This window comes from Bos javanicus, chromosome 4 (genome assembly GCF_032452875.1).
Source record: "Bos javanicus breed banteng chromosome 4, ARS-OSU_banteng_1.0, whole genome shotgun sequence".
Classification (NCBI taxonomy): Eukaryota; Metazoa; Chordata; class Mammalia; order Artiodactyla; family Bovidae; genus Bos; species Bos javanicus.
In genome coordinates this window covers 118,973,791-118,992,236 of record NC_083871.1, presented here as the reverse complement: position 1 = coordinate 118,992,236, position 18,446 = coordinate 118,973,791, and the positions used below count along the sequence as shown (strand labels likewise).

Here is an 18,446-nt window from a genome sequence, read left to right as displayed (position 1 = left end):
TCCCCGTTGTAAGATGTCCTTGACTTCTGGTGATTAGTTTCCCTTAATCATCACAAGGATGACAAGGTGCCTGTGCGGGCCTCGGCCGTAACTAGTGGCCGAGCACCGCCAGCCTGAGCCGTGCGCTGACCACTGTCCCACGGCGCAGCCGGGAGGGGCCGGTCCCCGAGGGTGCTTCCCTGGCCACGGCCACACGGAACCCGCTGGACGTGTGCGGGGCTCTACGTGACAAAGGGCTGGTTTCTTGGGGAAGTTTGGTTTTTTGGCAGCAGTATGCGGCGTGTGGGAGCTTGGTTCCTGACCAGGGATGGAACCAGCGCGCCCTGCGTTGGTTGCCAGGGAAGTCCCCCCGGCCCCTACTTTTGGGCCTTGAGTGAAAATTTTAAGTGGAGATGGGATGGGGTGGGTGTTCAATACTAAAAGAGAAATAAAAAGAAATGTAACAATTGAACCTTGACTGTATTCTGTCTAGGGGGAAAAAAAAGCTGTAGGAAATTCACTTCAGGACAACCGGAAGGATGAAAACGGCCGTCTGCTGGACCGTTCCTGAACGTCTGTGTTCTCAGGGTGCGCCTGACTCCCCTGTACTCGAATGTACGAGAATGTCCTTGTCCTCAGGAGACACGGGCTGAGGGCTTAGGAGCTGTGTCCTGACGTATGCACTTTCTATAGCTGCCATCAAAACGTGTGTGTGCGTAAATGCATGTGGATTACATGCAAAAAAAAAGAGAAAACGCAAATGGGGACGATGTTAACGACGGACAAACCAAAAAACAAAAGCAGAAGAATTTGCCACCTTCTTAGGAAATGCTTCCGACCAAGTAAAACGCAACATGCAATCCACTGTAAGTGATCTTCTCTAGGGAATAATCTTTAAGTCCTCTTACTCATTTTGACCTCGGGCTGAGCCAGATAAATGCGACCCTGGTTGCACGTCATGGGGCCCTAGAGGGGCAACCCCCAACACCTCTGTCAGCAGAAGCGGTCCTGGTGTGTGAGGGGCAGGATGGGAGGTCCCAGGCTGGTTCCCCAGGGCTGGAAGGAAAGACGCAGGCCGTGCCGCAGCCGGGAGTGGGGGCGGGCGCCCATCCCCTGCAGACTGGCGGCTTGAGTGCGCGGGGACGTGCCGCCGCGATAACCCCCCAAGGCCCTGGCCGAGCGTCCCGCTTTGGACATGCTCAAGGTCAAAATCAGTCTGTTCCCCGGGCCGGCGTGCACACACATGGCATTGTTTTCCAAACACACAGCAGCCTCAGAGCGTTTTAAACTCGGTCCCCACTTTCCCTTTCATCATCTTATCATGCAAACATCATTTTTCATTTTACCCAGCTCAACTCGAGATAAACGTCACCTGCGTGTGAACTTGACCCCTCTCCAGTCGGTGTCATCCGTGTGGAGTAAGGTATGAAATGTGAGAAGAGGAAAAGCCCCGATTCCCAGGCCAGTACTCCTTTCCCCAGAAGATCCAAGGTTCACGGGCCTCTTGGAACACTCCGGATGGCCTCTTGGAACACTCCGGATGGCCTCTTGGAACACTCCGGATGCGTGTGCACCTTAAACGCGCCGCCCGCAGGGAGATGTGCAGCCCTGCAGAGGCTCAGTCATTGCTCCCGTCTGGGGTCTGCCTGCAGCCCCTCCGCGGTCACAGAGCTGCCGTCCTGGGAGGGTCTTGAGCTGTGCTGGAGCTCCCGGGCTGCCTCTGGGTCCTCCCGGTTCTGCTCTCTGCACTAGGAGCTGCCGGGCGGCACCCTGTCCCTGGCCTGCTTCTCCTAACTCAGCTTCCTTGGGGGGCTCCGACACCCGGGCCTCAAGCCCCCACCTTGGGCGGTGTGTCTGTGGCCTCCTGCCCGACCCTGCTGTTGACGGGCGCTGGCAGGGCCCCAAACGCCCCCGGACCTCTTCACTGAAAGGTGTCCCCTTCTGCTGTGTGTGCCTCAGTCGCGTGTCCAGAATCTTCCTTCTCACGCTGCCGTCTTGGGCCAGGAAGGGGACGAGAGCCACCTACCCGGGCTCAGCTGCCGGCCTTCACACCAGGTGACCGGCACCTCTCGCTGTTTCAGGCAGCATTCCTGAGAACGCAGCCTAGGTGGCCTCACTCCCTTGCTGACGCTCCTTCGACGGCTTCCCCTGGTGGAGCAGATACACGCCTGCTCCTCACAGGCAGGCTGCAGGCGCCGGTCCCGTCCCACCTTCTGTCCCGGGTCCCGGGGCCCCACGTGGCCCGGCCCCGTGTCCCGACCCTCCGCTGCAGCCCGCGCATCCCTGGGTGCCCCGGGCTCTGGCTGGAAGGGCCGGGGCCGGGGTCACCTCCTCCGGCAAGCTCGCCATGCCCGGCCCACGGGGGCTGGCGGGCTGGCTGCCGGCCACTCTTGGCGCACGTGACGACGGGGCACGTGATGTCTCTGAAACCTTCAAGCTGCCCCGGGGCTCAACTCCGCGTGTGGCATGGAGGAGCCCCCAGCAAACGCTGAGTGAGACCAAGCCCCACTCCTACTTGGCGCCCCCGGAAGAGGCCTCGAGCTGGTGTAACTCAGACACCGCAGCCTCAGGACAAACAGCCGCACCGCAGCTGGGAGCGGAAACGATCCCAGACGGGCTCAGGTTCTGCAGCAGCTGCCGGTGCCGAGTCCTGCCACATCCAGCAGCACCCAGCACAGACCTGCAGCGCCCTGCCCTGACACCCTGGCAGGGATGCGGTCTGCGGCTCCCAGTCGGCAGCCTTGAGCCCAGAGCTCTGGTGACCAACGCCCTGGCCACCCAGGCCCAGGTCAAGGTCAAGGCGCAGGCCGTCCCTCTGGCTCCTCCTGCTGACCCAGGGGCACCTCGCAGGGAAGTACAGCAACAGACACGGGGTCACTGCTTTACAGTAAGGACTAAGCCATGTTTTTAAAAACGAGGTTAGGGCTTCCTTGGTGGTCTGGTGGTAAAGAATCCGCCTGCCCGTGCAGGAGACCTGGGTTCGAGCCCTGACCCGGGAAGATCTCACGTGCCTCGGAGCAACAGGGCTCCAGAGCCGGACCTGCAGAGGCCCAGGCGCCCTGGAACCTGCGTTCAGTGACAGGACACGCCACCCGAACGAGCGCCTGCACCCCGCAACCTGAGAGCAGCCGCAACCAGAGACGTCCCTGCAGCTACAAGGACCCCGCGTGGCCACCACTACAGTTAATACAAAAAAGGAGCCAACGGTGATCCGAATTGGCTTAATTATTTTCATGAAAAGACATCAGAATATTTCACACCTTGAAAGAATGAGTTCTGCAGTATGCATGTTTTAGAAGAATTGTTTATTTTGAAATAATTTAAAACTTGAGGAAAGGTTATAAAAATACATTCCATCTGCATAAACCTCACCCGGACTCAGCAATGCGGACATTTCGCCTCGTCTGTGCTCTGCCCAGGCGCAGCGAGGGGGGGCAGGCGCTGTGCTTCAGGGGCAACCCGGGCATGCCCGTTGCGGGCGGTCTGTCTTGAGTTCCCACCCAAGAACCCGCTCAGCAGGCGTGGCCGGCCAGCCCAGGCTCCGTCTGCTCACGTGGGGGCTTCAGAGTTATGTGGAGTTAGTGACACTCGGGGGAGCTGGCCTGCCCCCGGTGGGAACCTGAGGTGAGGAGCCAGGAGCACCCCCACACCGTGAGGCCCAGGTCAGCTGCCACCTTTCCCAGGACAGCGGCCTCCAGGACACTTCACGTATCAACACAGCATCAGGCACGTTTGATGGACGACTTCTGAATTTTTAACCAATATACAAAGATACAACCACCACCAGTCTCTCTCAGACTGCAGCCTCGAGCTCATCCTGTCTCTGAAGACACTGCACACCCACTCCCTCACTGCCTGGGCCTGCCCTGCCCGCCCCTCCCGGAGATATAAATACAGTTATCTGAAAATGGTTTAAAATACAAATACAACCCTGGAGCTAAATACACTAGCTTACACTACAGGGCTACAGCTGCCCTGCCTTCCCGGCGAGCTGTACAGGAGACGCCCTGCAGACAGGCCCCTCCCCTACATCCTGAGGGACCCCCGCCCCTGCAGGGCCTGGGTGCACAGCTCGGCGCGCTCCCGCAGGGCGCCAGCCTCCGGGGCGCCTCTCAGCAGGAAGTGGCTGATGAAGAGCTTCAGGCCCTCACGCAGCAGGCCCAGCGCCGGCTTGTCCGACACCCTGGGGAGGAAGGGACACGCATCAGTGACCAGCTGCCCTGGTGCTCCGTCGGGGGACCCCGGAGAGGGAGGCATGGCCAGTTCCCACTGAAGCAGAGCCCTCAGTGCAGAACGTCCTCTACTGGTCTCAAATCACCTTCAGCTCCCTATTAGGCAAGTCTCCCATCCCCCAATTAACATACAAGACATCATCCAAATTAAACTGAAAAGCTGCCCCTAAGTACAACATACAGCACAACAAGCTCGCTTTTCTAAGATAACGTGAGTGAAATGCTTTCTCTTTTCTTTTCCCTGTTTTATCAAAACGCTGGGAACAAACCTTGCAAAAATCAAACCAAGATCTTCAACTTCTGTCTCCATCAGCAGTATATGTAACACTTTCCGTAAGAAGTGGACTCTGGGTTTGTCCAGTTCACTGAATTCCACAACCTAATAGAGTCAGGATAAAAAACAGTAACGTTACACAGGTTTAGCCAACTTTTCAATGATTTCTAAGCACAGTCTGAGGGAATGCTACCCGCCCCCCACCCCCTTAACTAAGGTTGTCTCCAGTTTTATAAAGTGACCAGCTGAGGCCCTGCGCCCTCTCATCACGGCTGCAGGGTGTGCGCCTGCCGGCGAAGGGACTCAGCAGAGCTCAGTCAAGTTCAGGGGCAGACGGGCGCCGAGCGAAGCAGGACTCCCTAGAACTGAGACAGGTGCGATCATCTCCATGCCTCAGAGAAGCTACCCCCTGACTAAGACCACACACACACACACACACACACACACACACACAGAATCTAGGTCCAGGAGAGATAAATTTGTGTATATAAAAATCACAGTACACTTATACAGCGGAAGGCTATACAACACTAATAAAATCTGAGAACAGAAGTGCGGAGATCAACGTGGATACATTTCAAGCTTATGCTGAATTAGAGTAAAGGACAGCGGCAGCCTGGTGACCCTGTGCCACCAATGGTACGGGGGGAACAGCGTGCAGACAGAGGCCCGGTCAGACCCCTGTGAGGGAAGGAGGGGCTGCCCTGGCTCAGGGGTGTCTCCAGGACCTACTGCAGCTGAGGGACATGCCATGCGCTGTCCCTTCTGAGCTCAAACTCCAGTAAACACAAGGCGAGACCCCCCAGCAACGAGAAAGCCAGAGAGGTCTGTGCCGTGGGCGTGCCCCGTGCCGGGGTGTGGGGCGAGGCGGTGGGCCCTCACGCTCTATGCGCCACCCCAAAGGCACAGGAGGCTAGCTCGACAGGTGTGTGAGCAGCCCCTGCACTCGCGCCCCCAGCCCCACGAAGAGCAGCCAGCAGCTGTCACGGTGCCCTAAGCTACCGGCAACTTGACGCTGCCTGCTTGCCTGCCCGGATGATGACGTTTCCCAGGTGAGTCAGGATCCATGGACGCGTGTGTTCCTAAGGCAACGAACACCCCGGCCCTGGGCCCCGAGCTCGCCTCTGGACTGCACGTCCACTTACACGAGGACTTCTCCCCCTAAAACGCACTGCAGGACCACACGCGCCCAAGCGGGGAGGCTCCTGGCACGTGGAACCAGAATGCGGAGGCGACTGTGAAGTCAGACGAGGACCATGACTGCACCGGGGGTCTGCCCCGGACCCTGCGGCTCAAGGCTCAGCTGTATGCTTTCAGCTTCAGTGCCCTGAGTTATTCCGTGCGCCTCACACACCTTTAAGAGGGAAAGTGGCAGTGACTTGGTCTTCAACAAGTGGGCCACCAGATGAACCAAATTAGCAAAACTAGTGGCTGGCAAATTTTCTAGGTCCCGAAATTTGTCCCATATGCTGAACTGGAACGTCATCTAACAGAATAAAAAGGGGGAAAAAAGTTAAAATCCCACAAATTATTAGAATAATCACTACAAACATAATCCAAAGGTATGACACTTAACCACTTAGATGTAATATCCTTAAGCTGAAGACTTCTTAGAAACGACACTGGCTTCGTTACACAGTAGTTTGAAACCGCTTCACAGTCATCTCTTTTGAGATGCTGTCCCTCAAATCAGAGAAACACTGGACCGCAGAGGCCTCACCGGTCCACCAGGTCACAGCACCCTCATCTGTGACGTGGATCCGGGGGCGCCACGTGGACGCGGGGAGCCCACCCGCCGCGCTGAGCTCGGGGCCTGCAGTCAGACAGTGATGGCAGGCAGCCTCCCGGCCCCATCACCTGGAACCTCCTCTCGTAGGCACAGAACTTGCCGGCCAGGAAGGCGTAGAAAGGGTTGTAGGTCTTCTCCTGCAGGCAGCAGTCCACCAGCACGTGAACGATCTCTCTCTCCTGCTGATCCTTAAGCCCCAGCCTGGAGGGCAGAAGCAGCCAGCTCTGAACCTTCAACCTGCCCGAGGTCGGCAGCCTGAGGCAGACAGCTCTCCCAGAGACACTCCCTGTCCAGCCGTCTGTCTGGTGAGACAAGCCGAGCAGAGAAGGTGGGGGGCAGGACTGGACCCCCGGATCCGGAAGCAGGGAACCCCGGGCCTACACGGGCCTGGGCTGGGGACTGAGCCACAGGACAGCATCTTAGCCTCGGGCCAGCAGTGAGTCCCTGCCACTGCCCCTGCTGAGTCCTGTGTGGGCGGGTCTGGACACGGTGAGACCCGCCCCTTTAGTGCAGTGTGGAGTCTGCACAGTCCTGCAATGCCTACCCTCCATTTCTTTCTGAATTTGAAGCAAGTAAAGGAAAATTAATTAATACTAGACTTTTTAGATGTACTTTGTCAAAGTACACAGATGCTTTTAAATCTCATTACAACCAAGTACAGAAGCCACACGGGAGGTTTAACTTAGATGTAGTCAGAAAGACAACTTTTAACAGGAAGAGTTAAGCGACTCATGACAAGCGGCGGCCACCGGGAACCATCAGGTGGCTACCGGATCCCTCCAATCAACAGATCATAAGCTGTCTGCATCTGGAGTGACCAGCGGTCAGTCAGCAGGAGGGACGCTGGGGAGGTGGGTACCCAGCCCCTGACTCAGAGGCCAAGGAGGAGGCGCACACAGGGCTTACTTCAGGAGCTTCTCGAACGCATCCAGAAAGTCTTCGCTCGTCATCACCGTGCAGAATATGTTTCTCCTAACGTCGGTGTTCATTCTCTGCTTGCGGGCAAGCTCCAGGATCTTCGAGCTAACCTGCAAAGAGGGACGACAGGGCGTAAGTTGTACAGACACGTCACTAAATTTCTCCTTTGGTTCAGTACAGTTAAGAAGTTTCTAAAAACTTATGTGTGTAATCCTGCGGTTTGACATCGAGGATAATTGTAAGTCACACGTGTAAGTGCTGAGTCTTTATTTCTGAGCACCACCCCTGCAACAGCAAGAGGCAGAGCAGACCCCCGGAGGAACCCGCCGCGTGTAGGCGGGCTCCCGTGTGAGAGAGGGGCAGGGCGGTCGAGCATCCCCTCACTCTTCTCTGCATCTAAGTCTCCCAGCTAACGTTTTGATACTTTCAGAGGAAGTAACAGAAATGGAATTACATGAGATCACAAAACCACAGCAGCTTCCGTAATATCGTCAAATAACCCCAGGGACAGCCGCATGCGGGCTCGGTACCCCATGCACCGTCCCCGCGCACGGACTCGGTCCCCCATGCACCGTCCCCACGCGCGGACTCAGTCCCCCACGCACCGTTCCCGCGAGAGGCTTCTGCGGGGCCTTCTGCGGACCGCTGTCCACCATCGGGGCGCCGCTCCAGGCGGACCCCACGATCCACCAGCGCCCAGTGCGTTCGGCGTTCAGGACGCTGTCCCAGGACACTCGGAGCTCGGGGTCTGTCCCTGCGCCGGCACCGCGCACCTGTAAGAGAGCAGCCGGCGCAGCGGCTCAGCACGCAAGCACCAGCCGGCATGCTCCCGCCTGGGCGAAGGTGCTGCTGGTGCGGGAACACTGAGGTGAGTCGCCGACAACCCGGACACTTAACCCCTGGGAGGGATGGCAGCGTCAGAGACCTCAGAGTGTGAGCTTCCTGGGCCCATCCCCAGACGTGTTGTGGGAGGACAGCGGTCCCACGGGGGTCCAGGGAGAGCCCACGCCGGCAGTGAGGACGCCGCCAACCAGCCTGTGATCCGTGGGACGCAGCGACGGGACCAAGGCCTGGGGCTGAGGGAGCTGCCAAAGGGGCCCACGGCGAGAAGTCCCAGGGAATTTCAACAGACGAGCCCTCACTCCCAGGCTGACGTCGCTGGTCTGGGTGGGACCCCGGCCAGAGGACACGCCTGTGAGTCTCTGTGTGGCTGAGGGCTCAGCGCAGGGGCATCCACAGCTCACAAGGTGGGGGGGGGTCTCACCACAGAAACCTGCAGATTCCCCCCGACCTGGGGACCCCAGTGACTGGACGGGCACCTGACCTGTGGCTCCTCTATCTGTTGGAGAAGTCTCATGGGATAGTGCAGCCGGGGAGCATAGGAGCTGAAAGGAGGGCTCCCCAGGGAGAAGGGGGTGCTCCCCAGGGAGGAGAAGGAGGCCCATAGGAAGGAGGGGGGGCTCACTCCTCAGGGAGGAAGGAGGGCTCCCAGGGAGGAGGGTGGGCTCCCCACGGAGGAGGAGGGGCCCGCAGGGAGGAGGGACAGGTTCCCTAGGGAGGAGGAGGAGCCCCCAGGGAGGAGGAGGGGCCCCCAGGGAGGAGGGGGCGGGCTCACCAGGCCTCTCTGCAGCTTCCGCAGCCTCTCCACGGGCTCGGGGTCGTAGCCTGGGATCTTCCGCACGTCGTTGTTCTTCAGGGCCAGCAGCGTCTCCAGCATGAAGCGGACCTGAGACACGGGCAGGAGGAGCCACCCTTTCAAAAGGGAGGAACCGGCGGCCCTTCCGCTCGGGAAGGGAGGGGGCGTCCTCCCACGTGTGGTCGCCGCCGCTGTCGAGCAGCACTGCCGCGCGGCCGCCCACCCGGGGCTCCCAGCTGCCCCACCGGCTTCAGGTGCCCCCTTCCCGCCCCGACTTCTTCCCATTCCTGGCCTTTCTCCTTCTTTAACTCTCAAACTGGAAATAACACTGTACTGAGAGAAAAGCTGCAAGAACAGCAGTGAGAATTCCCACAGGCCCAGAGCAGAGTCCCCCAAACGTGAGCGCTGAGACACAACCCACACCGCGCGTGCACTGAGCACTCGGCGCGCCTCCTCAGCTCAGCACCCCCAGCCCTCAGCGAGCCCCCGCCCCCGCCCACCTCCTCCAGCTTCGTGCCACCATCAGAGCTAAAGGCACGTGTCTGCTGACCTCCCTATGGTCAAAGCTAAAGGTCCGTCCAGTCAAAGCTATGGTCTTCTCAGTAGTCACGTATGGATGTACGAGTTGGACCATAAAGAAAGCTGAGCACCGAAGAACTGATGCTTTTGAACTGCGGTGTTGGAGAAAACTCTTGAGAGTCCCTTGGGCTGCAAGGAGATCAAACCAATCCATCCTAAAGGAAATCAGTTCTGAATATTCACTGGAAGGACTGATGCTGAAACCAAAGCTCCAATCCTTTGGCCACCTGATGTGAAGAGCTGACCTTTACCCCTGCCTCTTTCCTGAGCATCCAACACAGGAGAAGGGCGTTGGTCAGGAACCCCCGCTCGGCTCCCATGACCCTCCGTGGCGGACATAGCACCTCACCCACCTCCGGGTCCCTAGGACCCTCAGAAGGCTCAGCCCCGCCTCCCTCCTCACAATGAGTGGCTCTCATCTCAGGATTTCAAAACTGGGCCAGTCTTCCTTTTCGGGCTGTGTCTCTCAACAACCTACTGCCCACCTGGACACCCAAGCTGGGTACCTGGTATGACCTCTGACCCCTGTCTCCCGCCCCCTCCCCAAGTCTGAGGACTTTTAAGTCCTAGACTCACGCCCACTGCAACTCTGCTAATCATCGCCCCAACCCAAGGTTGCTTTTCTCTTTCCTTTTTTGCATCCAAAGTGACCTGAGCATGAAAATGTGCGTTTACCTACTCAGAACTCATCACATGCCTCATGCCTCTGGGACAAGGTTCCGATTCCCTGGGAGGTTCACAAGGCCCTGAGGCTAGACCCTGCCCAGTCCCCCAGGGAGGCCGTCCCTGCCCCTCTAACGGGGCCCTTGCCCCGCCCCCCCAACCCCCATGGCTCCTCCAGGCCTCTCAGTCTGCAGGAGTTACCATCAGCCCCACCTTCCAGATGAGGAAACTGAGGCCCGCAGCACACAGTCCCGCGGTGGCCAAGCGCATTGACCCGAGCCCCTCGCCACAGGCCTTCCCAGTAAGCCTCTTTTGAACAACTGAACGGTCTTAAACCCGTGAGAGTCAAGAAGGAGGTTCATTCACAGACTGAAAAGAAAGCCGCAACACCAGATCAGGCACGAGACGCAGGGCTCACTGGGACGGAAGGGGCTCGCGTGCTGAGGCTGCGTCAGGCAGGGGGAAGCAGGTCCGGGGGCGCATACCCTGGTCTGGTCCCGGAACCTGCCGCCTGCTCCGCTGGCTTTGGCCTGAGTCTCCGTGATCAGCTCCTTCAGGGACAGAGCATCGTCCTTCCTTAGTGAAAAGCCCACGGTCTTCAGCATTAACAGGATCAGCTCGATATCTTTTTCCGTGAAACTTTCAACAAGTTTCCTCAACACGTCGAAGATGAGGAGAGACTGCACCACGTGGAAGTTGTACAGATGGGCGATGACGGCGAACAGGTTGTCGCACTCCTTCCCATCTCGCCCGCTTTTATACGCGTCATCAAACCTCCTCACCACCGCCTCCAGGAAGTGGGCGCCCACCTGGACGGAGAGCAGAGCACACGTGACTGCAAACAGGCCTCGGGTGAGCGGAGAGCAGAGCACACGTGACCGCACACAGGCCTCAGGTGAGCGGAGAGCAGAGCACACGTGACCGCAAACAGGCCTCGGGTGAGCGGAGAGCAGAGCACACGTGACTGCACACAGGCCTCGGGCGAGTGGGTTGTTCTCAGGGGCGTCTTTCAGCTTAAACGTGTGTTAAAAGGCTTCATGCTTTAAAAATTAACAAAATACATAGGTGGCGGGGTATGAGATCTCACAGGGCAGGTTTAAGAGCTCTAGCCTGAGTGTACAGAGCTTCCCAGAGGAGAGCCTGAACTGCACACGACGCAGAGCAAGCCGCCCAGGCCTCCCTCCAACGGAGGCACCTTTTGCGGCCAGCAGCCACTCTGGTTCCTCGGAAAAATACAGTTGTGAAAACTGCTAAGAACACACCCACATCTCTAAAAACATGCTATCCAACACGGCTCAGTTCTCCGGCTCAGTCTGGGCCTGGAAGGCAGGGGCCCGGGGATGGGGAGCAGGGTAATGGCAACACTCCAGCTGAGACTCAGGGACCCGGATCACTGCAGCTGGGCTGGACCTGGGCAGGCAGACCGGACGTGAGCGACCCAGGGACAGAACCAGAGCGGGTGGCCAGTCACGGAGGGGAAGGATCAACCATCTAGGTCACGGGGCTGACGGAGCTTCCAGTGGGGGCATTAACCCACAAGGAGGAGCGGGAAGGGGGGGCAGGGACCGCTTTAAGACTGAGTAAGCCCGACCCCTGGACGCCTGGGTGGGTGGCTGGAGAAGCAGAGGCCGCGTTAAATCCCCGGTGAGGACGGACTGTGGCGGAAAACACATACATCTCGCTGGCAAACTCAAGATAAGGCAGCGCCGGGGGCCCTCAGGGAAAGGCAGCTGACGGGAGCAGGGAGCAAGGGCTCCGTGGAGGCAGCTCTGACGGGCCGGACACGTCCTCTGGCTTCTAACGACCTGTGAAGAGTCTACCCTGTAAACACCCAGGGCAAGCCTCTTCACTGAAGACGCCCCTGAAGAACACACTCTTTCGATAACGACCACTATGCTACATTCAAACAGACCTTAAAAACCAGAGTCCAGAATTCCGCAGACATCGAGAAAAACTGCGCATCTGCAAAGCAGGGCTGAACAAAGCCCTGCCCAGCCCCTGCCTGGAGCCCCCAGGACTCGCACAGCGGCCAGACCCGCAGCGGCGGCCCGCTGCTGAGAGGCGGCAAAAGGCCCCGGACCGCCAAGGCCGGACGGGTCTACAAGTTCTTGTGATACGGACGTCGTCTGGGGACGGAGGCCTTGTTCACTTCCTCCCCCACTTACTCCGCCACCTCAGTATCAAGTCCCATCATCAGAGCGCCCTCAACAGCCCCGGAAGCCGCTACCCTGGGCGAGCGGACGCCAAGGTCAATGTAAGGGTGAAGAAGAGGCCCCGCGGTGTGTGGGCCCCCCGACCCGACACAGGAGGCACTGAGCCGGGACCGAAAACTCGGGGGCGGGGGGACGGGGCCAGGCTCCGAGCAGCGGGCGCTTTAGACACGTCGTCCACGGAATCCTGACAAAGGGCCCCTTCACAGACACGCGCAGGTCCGCGGCCCACCCAGGGACACCAACACCCCAAGGCCAGGCGCTGTCCCGTCTCCTCTCTTAATGCCGTTTTCCCTCACACTCTGGTGGCCTCCTGCCCAACAAAAAGGCCTGTGCTCGGAACACCGGAAACAGTCACCGCCAGGGCGGGATCACAGAGAAGGCAAAGACAAGGCGGACGGTACGGTCCAGAGGGAGAGAGACTCATAGCCAACACGGACCAGTCAGAACCAGAAGGTGGGCAACATCACGCGGGCACGGAGCGCGGCCTGGCCTGAGACTGCGCCGGCCGGCCACTGAGACGAGAGGCGCCGGGATGGCCGCGGCGGCCCTACCTCGAGGCCGATGGTACGGTGCAGGACGCTGACCAGGAGGACATGCTCCATGAGCAGCCGGGCGGGCATGACCGTGTCCGGGGCGCAGGCGCTCAGCACGACGGTGGTCAGCGTGGCGTTCATGTCCTTCCGGCTATGGCCCATGTACAGCTCCTCCAGCTGGCTGCTGATGGAGGCCAGGTTCGGCTCGCTCAGCCTGCACACAGGTGGAAAGACAGAGCGATTGGGCCGCCGTTTTGGGGGTCATTTTAAGAAAAGGGAAAAGTTACTAATATACCAGCAGGTCCTACGCTGTGTAGGCAAGCCCTAAACTCGACACGCGTGTGGAGAACACACAATCCTCTGCGATCAGCAAATAACCTAACTGCTGTCCTTCCGCTGAGACGCGGCCCCAGTGAAGCGCACGCGGGACCCGCGTCAGGACCAGGGAGGCCGTGACGAGGACGCCCGCTGCCATGCTGACTCGGTGCCCCCGGCAGGCCAGGGGGCCCCCCTGAGCACATCCGCACGTGCTGCTGGGAGAAGTCAGCTTTCTCACTGTCAGCTGGCATAAGCACCTGGATTCCCTGGTGTGGAAAAACGGCTGTACTGGTGGGGGTGGGAGGATGTACACGCCCTGCTTCTGTGGGAAAAGTGCTTCAGCTAAAGAAGCATCTCGGGCTGCGGCTAACTCCCAGAATCGCTCCTCCACTGTCTCTTGAAGGGACAGCAGCACTGCCTCGAGGTTACCTGTTGATCAGACCTTTGACCTGTTTCTTGAGCCTTTCCAGTTCTTCCTTTTTCTGGGCGTCCTCTGTCTCCTCCACTCGCCTCACATGAGGTGGGACGTACTTTCCACCATTTTCACCAAGACTCTGCTTGAAAGGATAGAAATAAATTCTTCTTAGACACTGGATCCCAGGCCACGGGGCAGGTGGTCACCACCGCTGCTTGGTGAGCACCAGCTGTCTCCCGAGTGCCCGCTCTGGCCCTGGACAAGCACGCCAACACTCAGGTAACTGTCAGCACTCCATGTCATCGCCTCCCTTTTCCCTCTGGAGCTCTGCTGACTTGGCTGCGCACGTCGGGCTTGTGCCCCCGAGGGCCCTACGTCCTACCCTCTGCCAGCCTCAACAGACAGCGGGCACGGCCTCACACAAACACTGAAATTACATGCACCACCGACGGTGGAGAAAAAGTTTGGAAAAACTTCAAACTTGCTCAAAACTAGTATCTAAGTTTACATGATAAAATCAACCTACTGCTCACTGGTTCCTAGATTTTCAACTTACAAGTTACAGATCATTATCACCAACCCTCCCTGACACCTGAGTGACAAAGCCGCTAGGAAACAAACACTTTTTGTAAAGCGTGATCCGTGCTTAGACAGAGAAAAGTACATTTATGCACAAAGAAACTTAATCTTAAGACGCCCACTAGTAGGTCAATTACATGTCCACGAGCTGTGACAGAGACTTGGGAAGAGCCAGAAAGCCAGTGTTCAGAGGAGCTGATGGCACTTGGGGACTTGCTCAGAGTGCCAGGCACGGAGGCACCAGGGACAGCAACGAGACAGATCATACCCTTAGGAGGGGGAGGTTCCCAGAGACGTGTGACATCAACAGATAAACGCATCAGTGAGAAAATGAGGAAAGGCCTCGCACACAGAGTCATAGTGAGCGCAGATCAGAACGCTGAACCGGGGAGAGGTGGGGAAGGGAGCAGTTCCACAAGGTGCGTGCTGAGGGGAGGCTGACAGGTGAAGGGCCATCCCTCGAGCCCATCAGCTCTGCCATGGGTTCTGAACTTGGTGGTCAGTGTGAGACCTCATCCAAGTGCGTGTTAAGAGAGCAGTTTTGTGCCTTAGAAGGACTCACTCCGGGAGCAGCTGGACAAGAAAAGGACTAGGTGGGGGCAGGCAGAGGTGCTGCGGCTGTTCCAGGACACACCAGAGGTCGGACAGAGCAAGGGGGTGGGGAGTCAGGTTTGGAGCCTGAGGACAGCCGGTGGGGATGGCCGCCAAGTCCCTGGGACAGAAAGGGCTCTGGAGATGCTTTCTCCCTTCTCTGTTACCTGCTGTGTGCCCTGTCGTATCTGACTCTGTGACCCCACGGATGGTGGCCCGCTAGGCCCCGGTGTCCATGGGATTCCCCAGGCAAGAGTACTGACCTGACCAGGCCCACACCTAACTGCAATCCTCGTTCCTCTGAAGATCCCGGAGGACTGAGATCGTGCACACGATACCTGATCGTCTGTACGCACAGCCTCCGAGGGGGTTTCACTCCTCTCTTCATCTTCTGCAAAACGGACCCTCTTTCTGCCCCCTTCCTCCTTGGCTGTGCCCAGGGCTCCGCGCGCCTCCTCTTCGGCATCGTCCTGGTCCCTCTCCTCGCTCCACGCATCCTCTGCCGCCTGCCCGCTGCTCCGCTCCAGGTCCTGCTCCTCCCATCCGTCCTCAGCGTCGGTGTCCAGTTCACTCCCGGGGGGTGTGGGGCCCGCGCCCTCCTCCGCCTCGCTGCCGCTTTCACACAAGCCACTACTTTCCCCAGAGCCCAGGGCCTCCAGGACATAGTCAAGCCCGTCGCGGGCAAAGCTGAGAGGCACGGAGCTGCTGCCGTCGCCCTTCTTCCTGCGCTTGTTCAAGCCGAGGCGCCGCTCCAGCTTTCGGATCTCGCGGTCCTCCTCCTCGTTGGCCGCCAGAAGCGCCCGCTTCCGGGCGGCGGCGGCGGCGGCGGGGGCCTTGGTCCTGCCGGGCGGGCCCTGGGCCTGGGTCCGGGCCGGGGCGGCCTTGGGCGGAGCCGGAGGGCGCCGCAGCCCCGCTGACGGCCGGTCGGCCTCCTCCCGCGCTGCCCCCACCCGGGGGTCGCTGGCTTCCCCGCCCGGGCGGGGGTCCTGCGCGGGGCCTGCCGCCCTCTGGAGCCGGCGCGCCTTCCTCAGATGCCGCTTCTCCCTTCTCAGTTCCCGGCGGCTTTTCCTCCCGCCCGGGCGCGCGCGGCCCGCAACGCGGGGCCCCTCGCGGCCGCCGGGGGTCCCGCCCTCCGCGGTCCCCCGCACGAACTCCTCCACGGCTAGCTTCAGCCGCCTCAGGGCCCCCTCCCCACCGCCCCCCGGCCCGCGGCGCTGCCCGCGCCCGCCTTCGCGCTTCCCGCGGCCCATGCGCCCCCGGAAGCCGCCCCGCGCCGGCACCGTAGCGCCGGTGGACGCCGCCATCTTTGGGGACGCACCAACGCGGGATTTCCGGCCGGGACGGGACTTCCGGGCGGGGAGCGGCGTGGGGCGCGCGGCGCAGGGCGGGCCGAGGCGCCGCCCCCTGCTGGCGGGAGGCCAGCCGCGCAGGGAGCCGCGCTGTGCAGCGTAGTTCACAATCCGAAAACAACCCTGATGTGTGTCAGCAGTAAACCGGATAAGTAAACCACGATATATTTACGTATCAGAGCCCTATGCGAACATAAAAACCGAGAGGACTACCGTTGCAAAGAATAATCGAGATGCATGGTAAAAAGAAAACGTTGATTGAAAAAAAAAACTAAAAACAGGCATAAAATAATTCAATTAAAATTCAAAAAGAGAAAGAAATATTTGGTCTTGGATGCAAAGGTATTTGGTCAAACCAAAAACAAAGCAGCTAATGACCCCGCCTGTTTAGAATGATGGGTCCCTCCAGGCTCTCCCACAAGCCCACAAGAGGGGCTCGTGAGCACAATTACAGTATCACTTAAAACCTTATGGATGATGGTAAAGAAGGCTCCGCGCTTTCTGGGGGCGTGGATCCTTGGGGAGGGGCGTGCACGGGCACCTGGGGGGGTGGCATCGTGGGAACCGCGCGCTGATCGCAGGAGCCCCGTCCGGCGCTCACTGCTCCGGCCTTAGGCCTCTGGGCCTCAAGGCTCGGGGTGAAGACGCCCCTGTCCTTCACTGGTGTTGCTCGGATTGCCGGGGTGATGGTCCCCCGTTATGGTGCCATGGACGGCCACCCGCCAGCGTGACCGGTGCCCCCAGAGTTCAAATCTGCTGGCATTCAGGGACCTGACCTGGTGTGGAAATAGGGCCTTTGCAGATACGTGGGTGGGAGGAGGCCCTGCTGGCCTGGGCAGGCCCTGCGTCCACGGACAAGGCTTCCTAAGAGAGGGAGACTGGAGCCCCAGCTCCAACCCGGGAGACCCACCCGGACGTCGGAGGCAGCCATGAGGACTCAGGGGGCTGGGACTCCCGGGACGGTCCACAGCAGAGGCTGGAGGAAGGTCCGCCTGGTCAGGACCTGTCCTGCAGCCGGGGGAGCCCACCCCGCCCACACCTAGATTCCCAGCCTTCAGCCTCAGCACCCAGCCTGTGGATGTCTGCTTTAAGGGGGGTGGTTTGTACCGGGAAAGGAGCACAGCACGGGGAAGGCGGGAGCTGGGGCCGGCAGGACTCAGGGCTGGATGGTGACGGGAGGACACCCGCATGGAAGTGCCAGCCAGCGCTGGGGTTCCCATCCTGACCTCGCTGCTGCATGACCTGCAAAGTGTGGATCAGCGCCCCATCCCACAGGGCTGCCATAACAGTGAGTTTTGAAGTAACTCGTTCCGCAATGAAACGGACCCCGTCCCCCCGAAGCTCTGCGGGGCCCTCCTTGCTGGCCTGTCCCTCTGGGTCACCTGCGTGTGGCTGCGGAGGCCTCCCCAGTGAGGGCTTGTGTCCCGAGGGTTCACCCGGCCGGCAAAGGCTGGGCCGGGAGCGGAGACCTCCCAGACTAGTGTCCACAATTCCTGGAGAGAAGTGAGGGGGAGGACCTCCTCCCAGCTGGCACCCTGGGCCTGGGGGTGAGGGGCAGCGGGAGGGGCCCCCGACCAGGTCCCCCTCCCCAGGCTCTCCTGTCCTCCAGTAATTTCTCTGGTGCTGACTGGGGGAGGGAGCCAGCCAGCCTTGCGCCCACCCCTTTTAACAGGAACCAAAAAGACCCTGAAGCTGGGAAAGACTGAAGGTGGGAGGAGAAGGGGATGACAGAGGATGAGGTGGTTGGATGGCATCACCGGCTCCATGGGCATGAGTTTGAGTAAGCTTCGGGAGTTGGTGAAGGACAGGGAAGCCTGATGTGCTGCGGTCCATGGGGTTGCAGAGAGTCGGACACGACTGAGCGACTGAACTGACCTGACCTGACCTGACCTGAATCCCATCACTCGCTCCCTCGGCGTGCTCTGGGAGGGGCTGGTACCCGGCCAGGCTCGGGGTCAGCGGCCCTCACGTCCTCCGCCTCTGCTCTGACAGGGGCCCGGCTTTCGCTCAGGAGTTTTCTTGCTCTGAAGTCACGACTTTGAAGACCTTGTGGGGGCTTAACGTGGGGGAGTCTTGGGGGTGTTTTTCAGGCCCAGGATCCTCGGGGAAGGCGGCCTTTGTGGCGATTCTGTCTGCCCCACACCTGGGGAAGCTGCGCCTCTTGGAGCCTCAACAGGGCCGCAGGCCTGGGGCGCTGGATGGAACCTTTTCCCCTGATTCTGGTGGGAGGGGCTGGCGGGGGGAACAAGGGGGCCTGGGCATCTGGCTGCAAACGTGAAGGAGCCCACGGATGACACGGACAGATGAACGGGCAACGCAGGCACAGCGTGTGGAAGGGCCGGTGTCGGCGTGTGTGCGCTGTGTGCGCAGGCGCGGGC

General features: G+C 59.8%; 1 protein-coding gene and 1 long non-coding RNA gene across 3 annotated transcripts; one reads left to right on the top strand and one right to left on the bottom strand.

The window, feature by feature from the left end:
• The first annotated feature begins 253 nt into the window (after window positions 1-253).
• LOC133246703 (uncharacterized) lies at window positions 254-2,086 on the top strand. The gene is made up of 3 exons (XR_009736118.1): window positions 254-845; window positions 1,330-1,402; window positions 2,061-2,086. It is a non-coding gene; the product is annotated as an uncharacterized LOC133246703 (long non-coding RNA).
• Window positions 2,087-3,265: 1,179 nt separating this feature from the next.
• NOM1 (nucleolar protein with MIF4G domain 1) lies at window positions 3,266-16,038 on the bottom strand. 2 transcript variants are annotated; one of them, XM_061415322.1, is made up of 11 exons: window positions 15,058-16,038; window positions 13,564-13,691; window positions 12,835-13,030; window positions 10,556-10,879; window positions 8,808-8,918; window positions 7,798-7,965; window positions 7,181-7,302; window positions 6,343-6,475; window positions 5,840-5,971; window positions 4,481-4,590; window positions 3,266-4,162 (listed from the first exon to the last, which is right to left on the bottom strand). In XM_061415322.1, exons 1-11 carry the CDS (start codon window positions 16,021-16,023, stop codon window positions 4,006-4,008), a joined length of 2,547 nt encoding a protein of 848 aa, XP_061271306.1. In that variant the 5' UTR covers window positions 16,024-16,038; the 3' UTR covers window positions 3,266-4,005. The 2 variants fall into 2 exon arrangements, with proteins under 2 accessions (XP_061271306.1, XP_061271307.1); XM_061415323.1 differs by having other exon boundaries at window positions 13,564-13,688.
• Window positions 16,039-18,446: the final 2,408 nt, after the last annotated feature.

Excerpts from the sequence above, each read along its gene's own strand:
- NOM1 (XM_061415322.1), bottom strand. The coding sequence starts at position 16,023 with ATGGCGGCGTCCACCGGCGCTACGGTGCCGGCGCGGGGCGGCTTCCGG. Across the intron at positions 7,303-7,797 it reads AGAAGCCTCTCGCGGGAACG|GTTAGCTCGAAGATCCTGGA; the intron begins GTGCGTGGGGGA and ends CCCTCTTTGCAG. Across the intron at positions 5,972-6,342 it reads CCTACGAGAGGAGGTTCCAG|ATGACGTTCCAGTTCAGCAT; the intron begins GTGATGGGGCCG and ends TTATTCTGTTAG.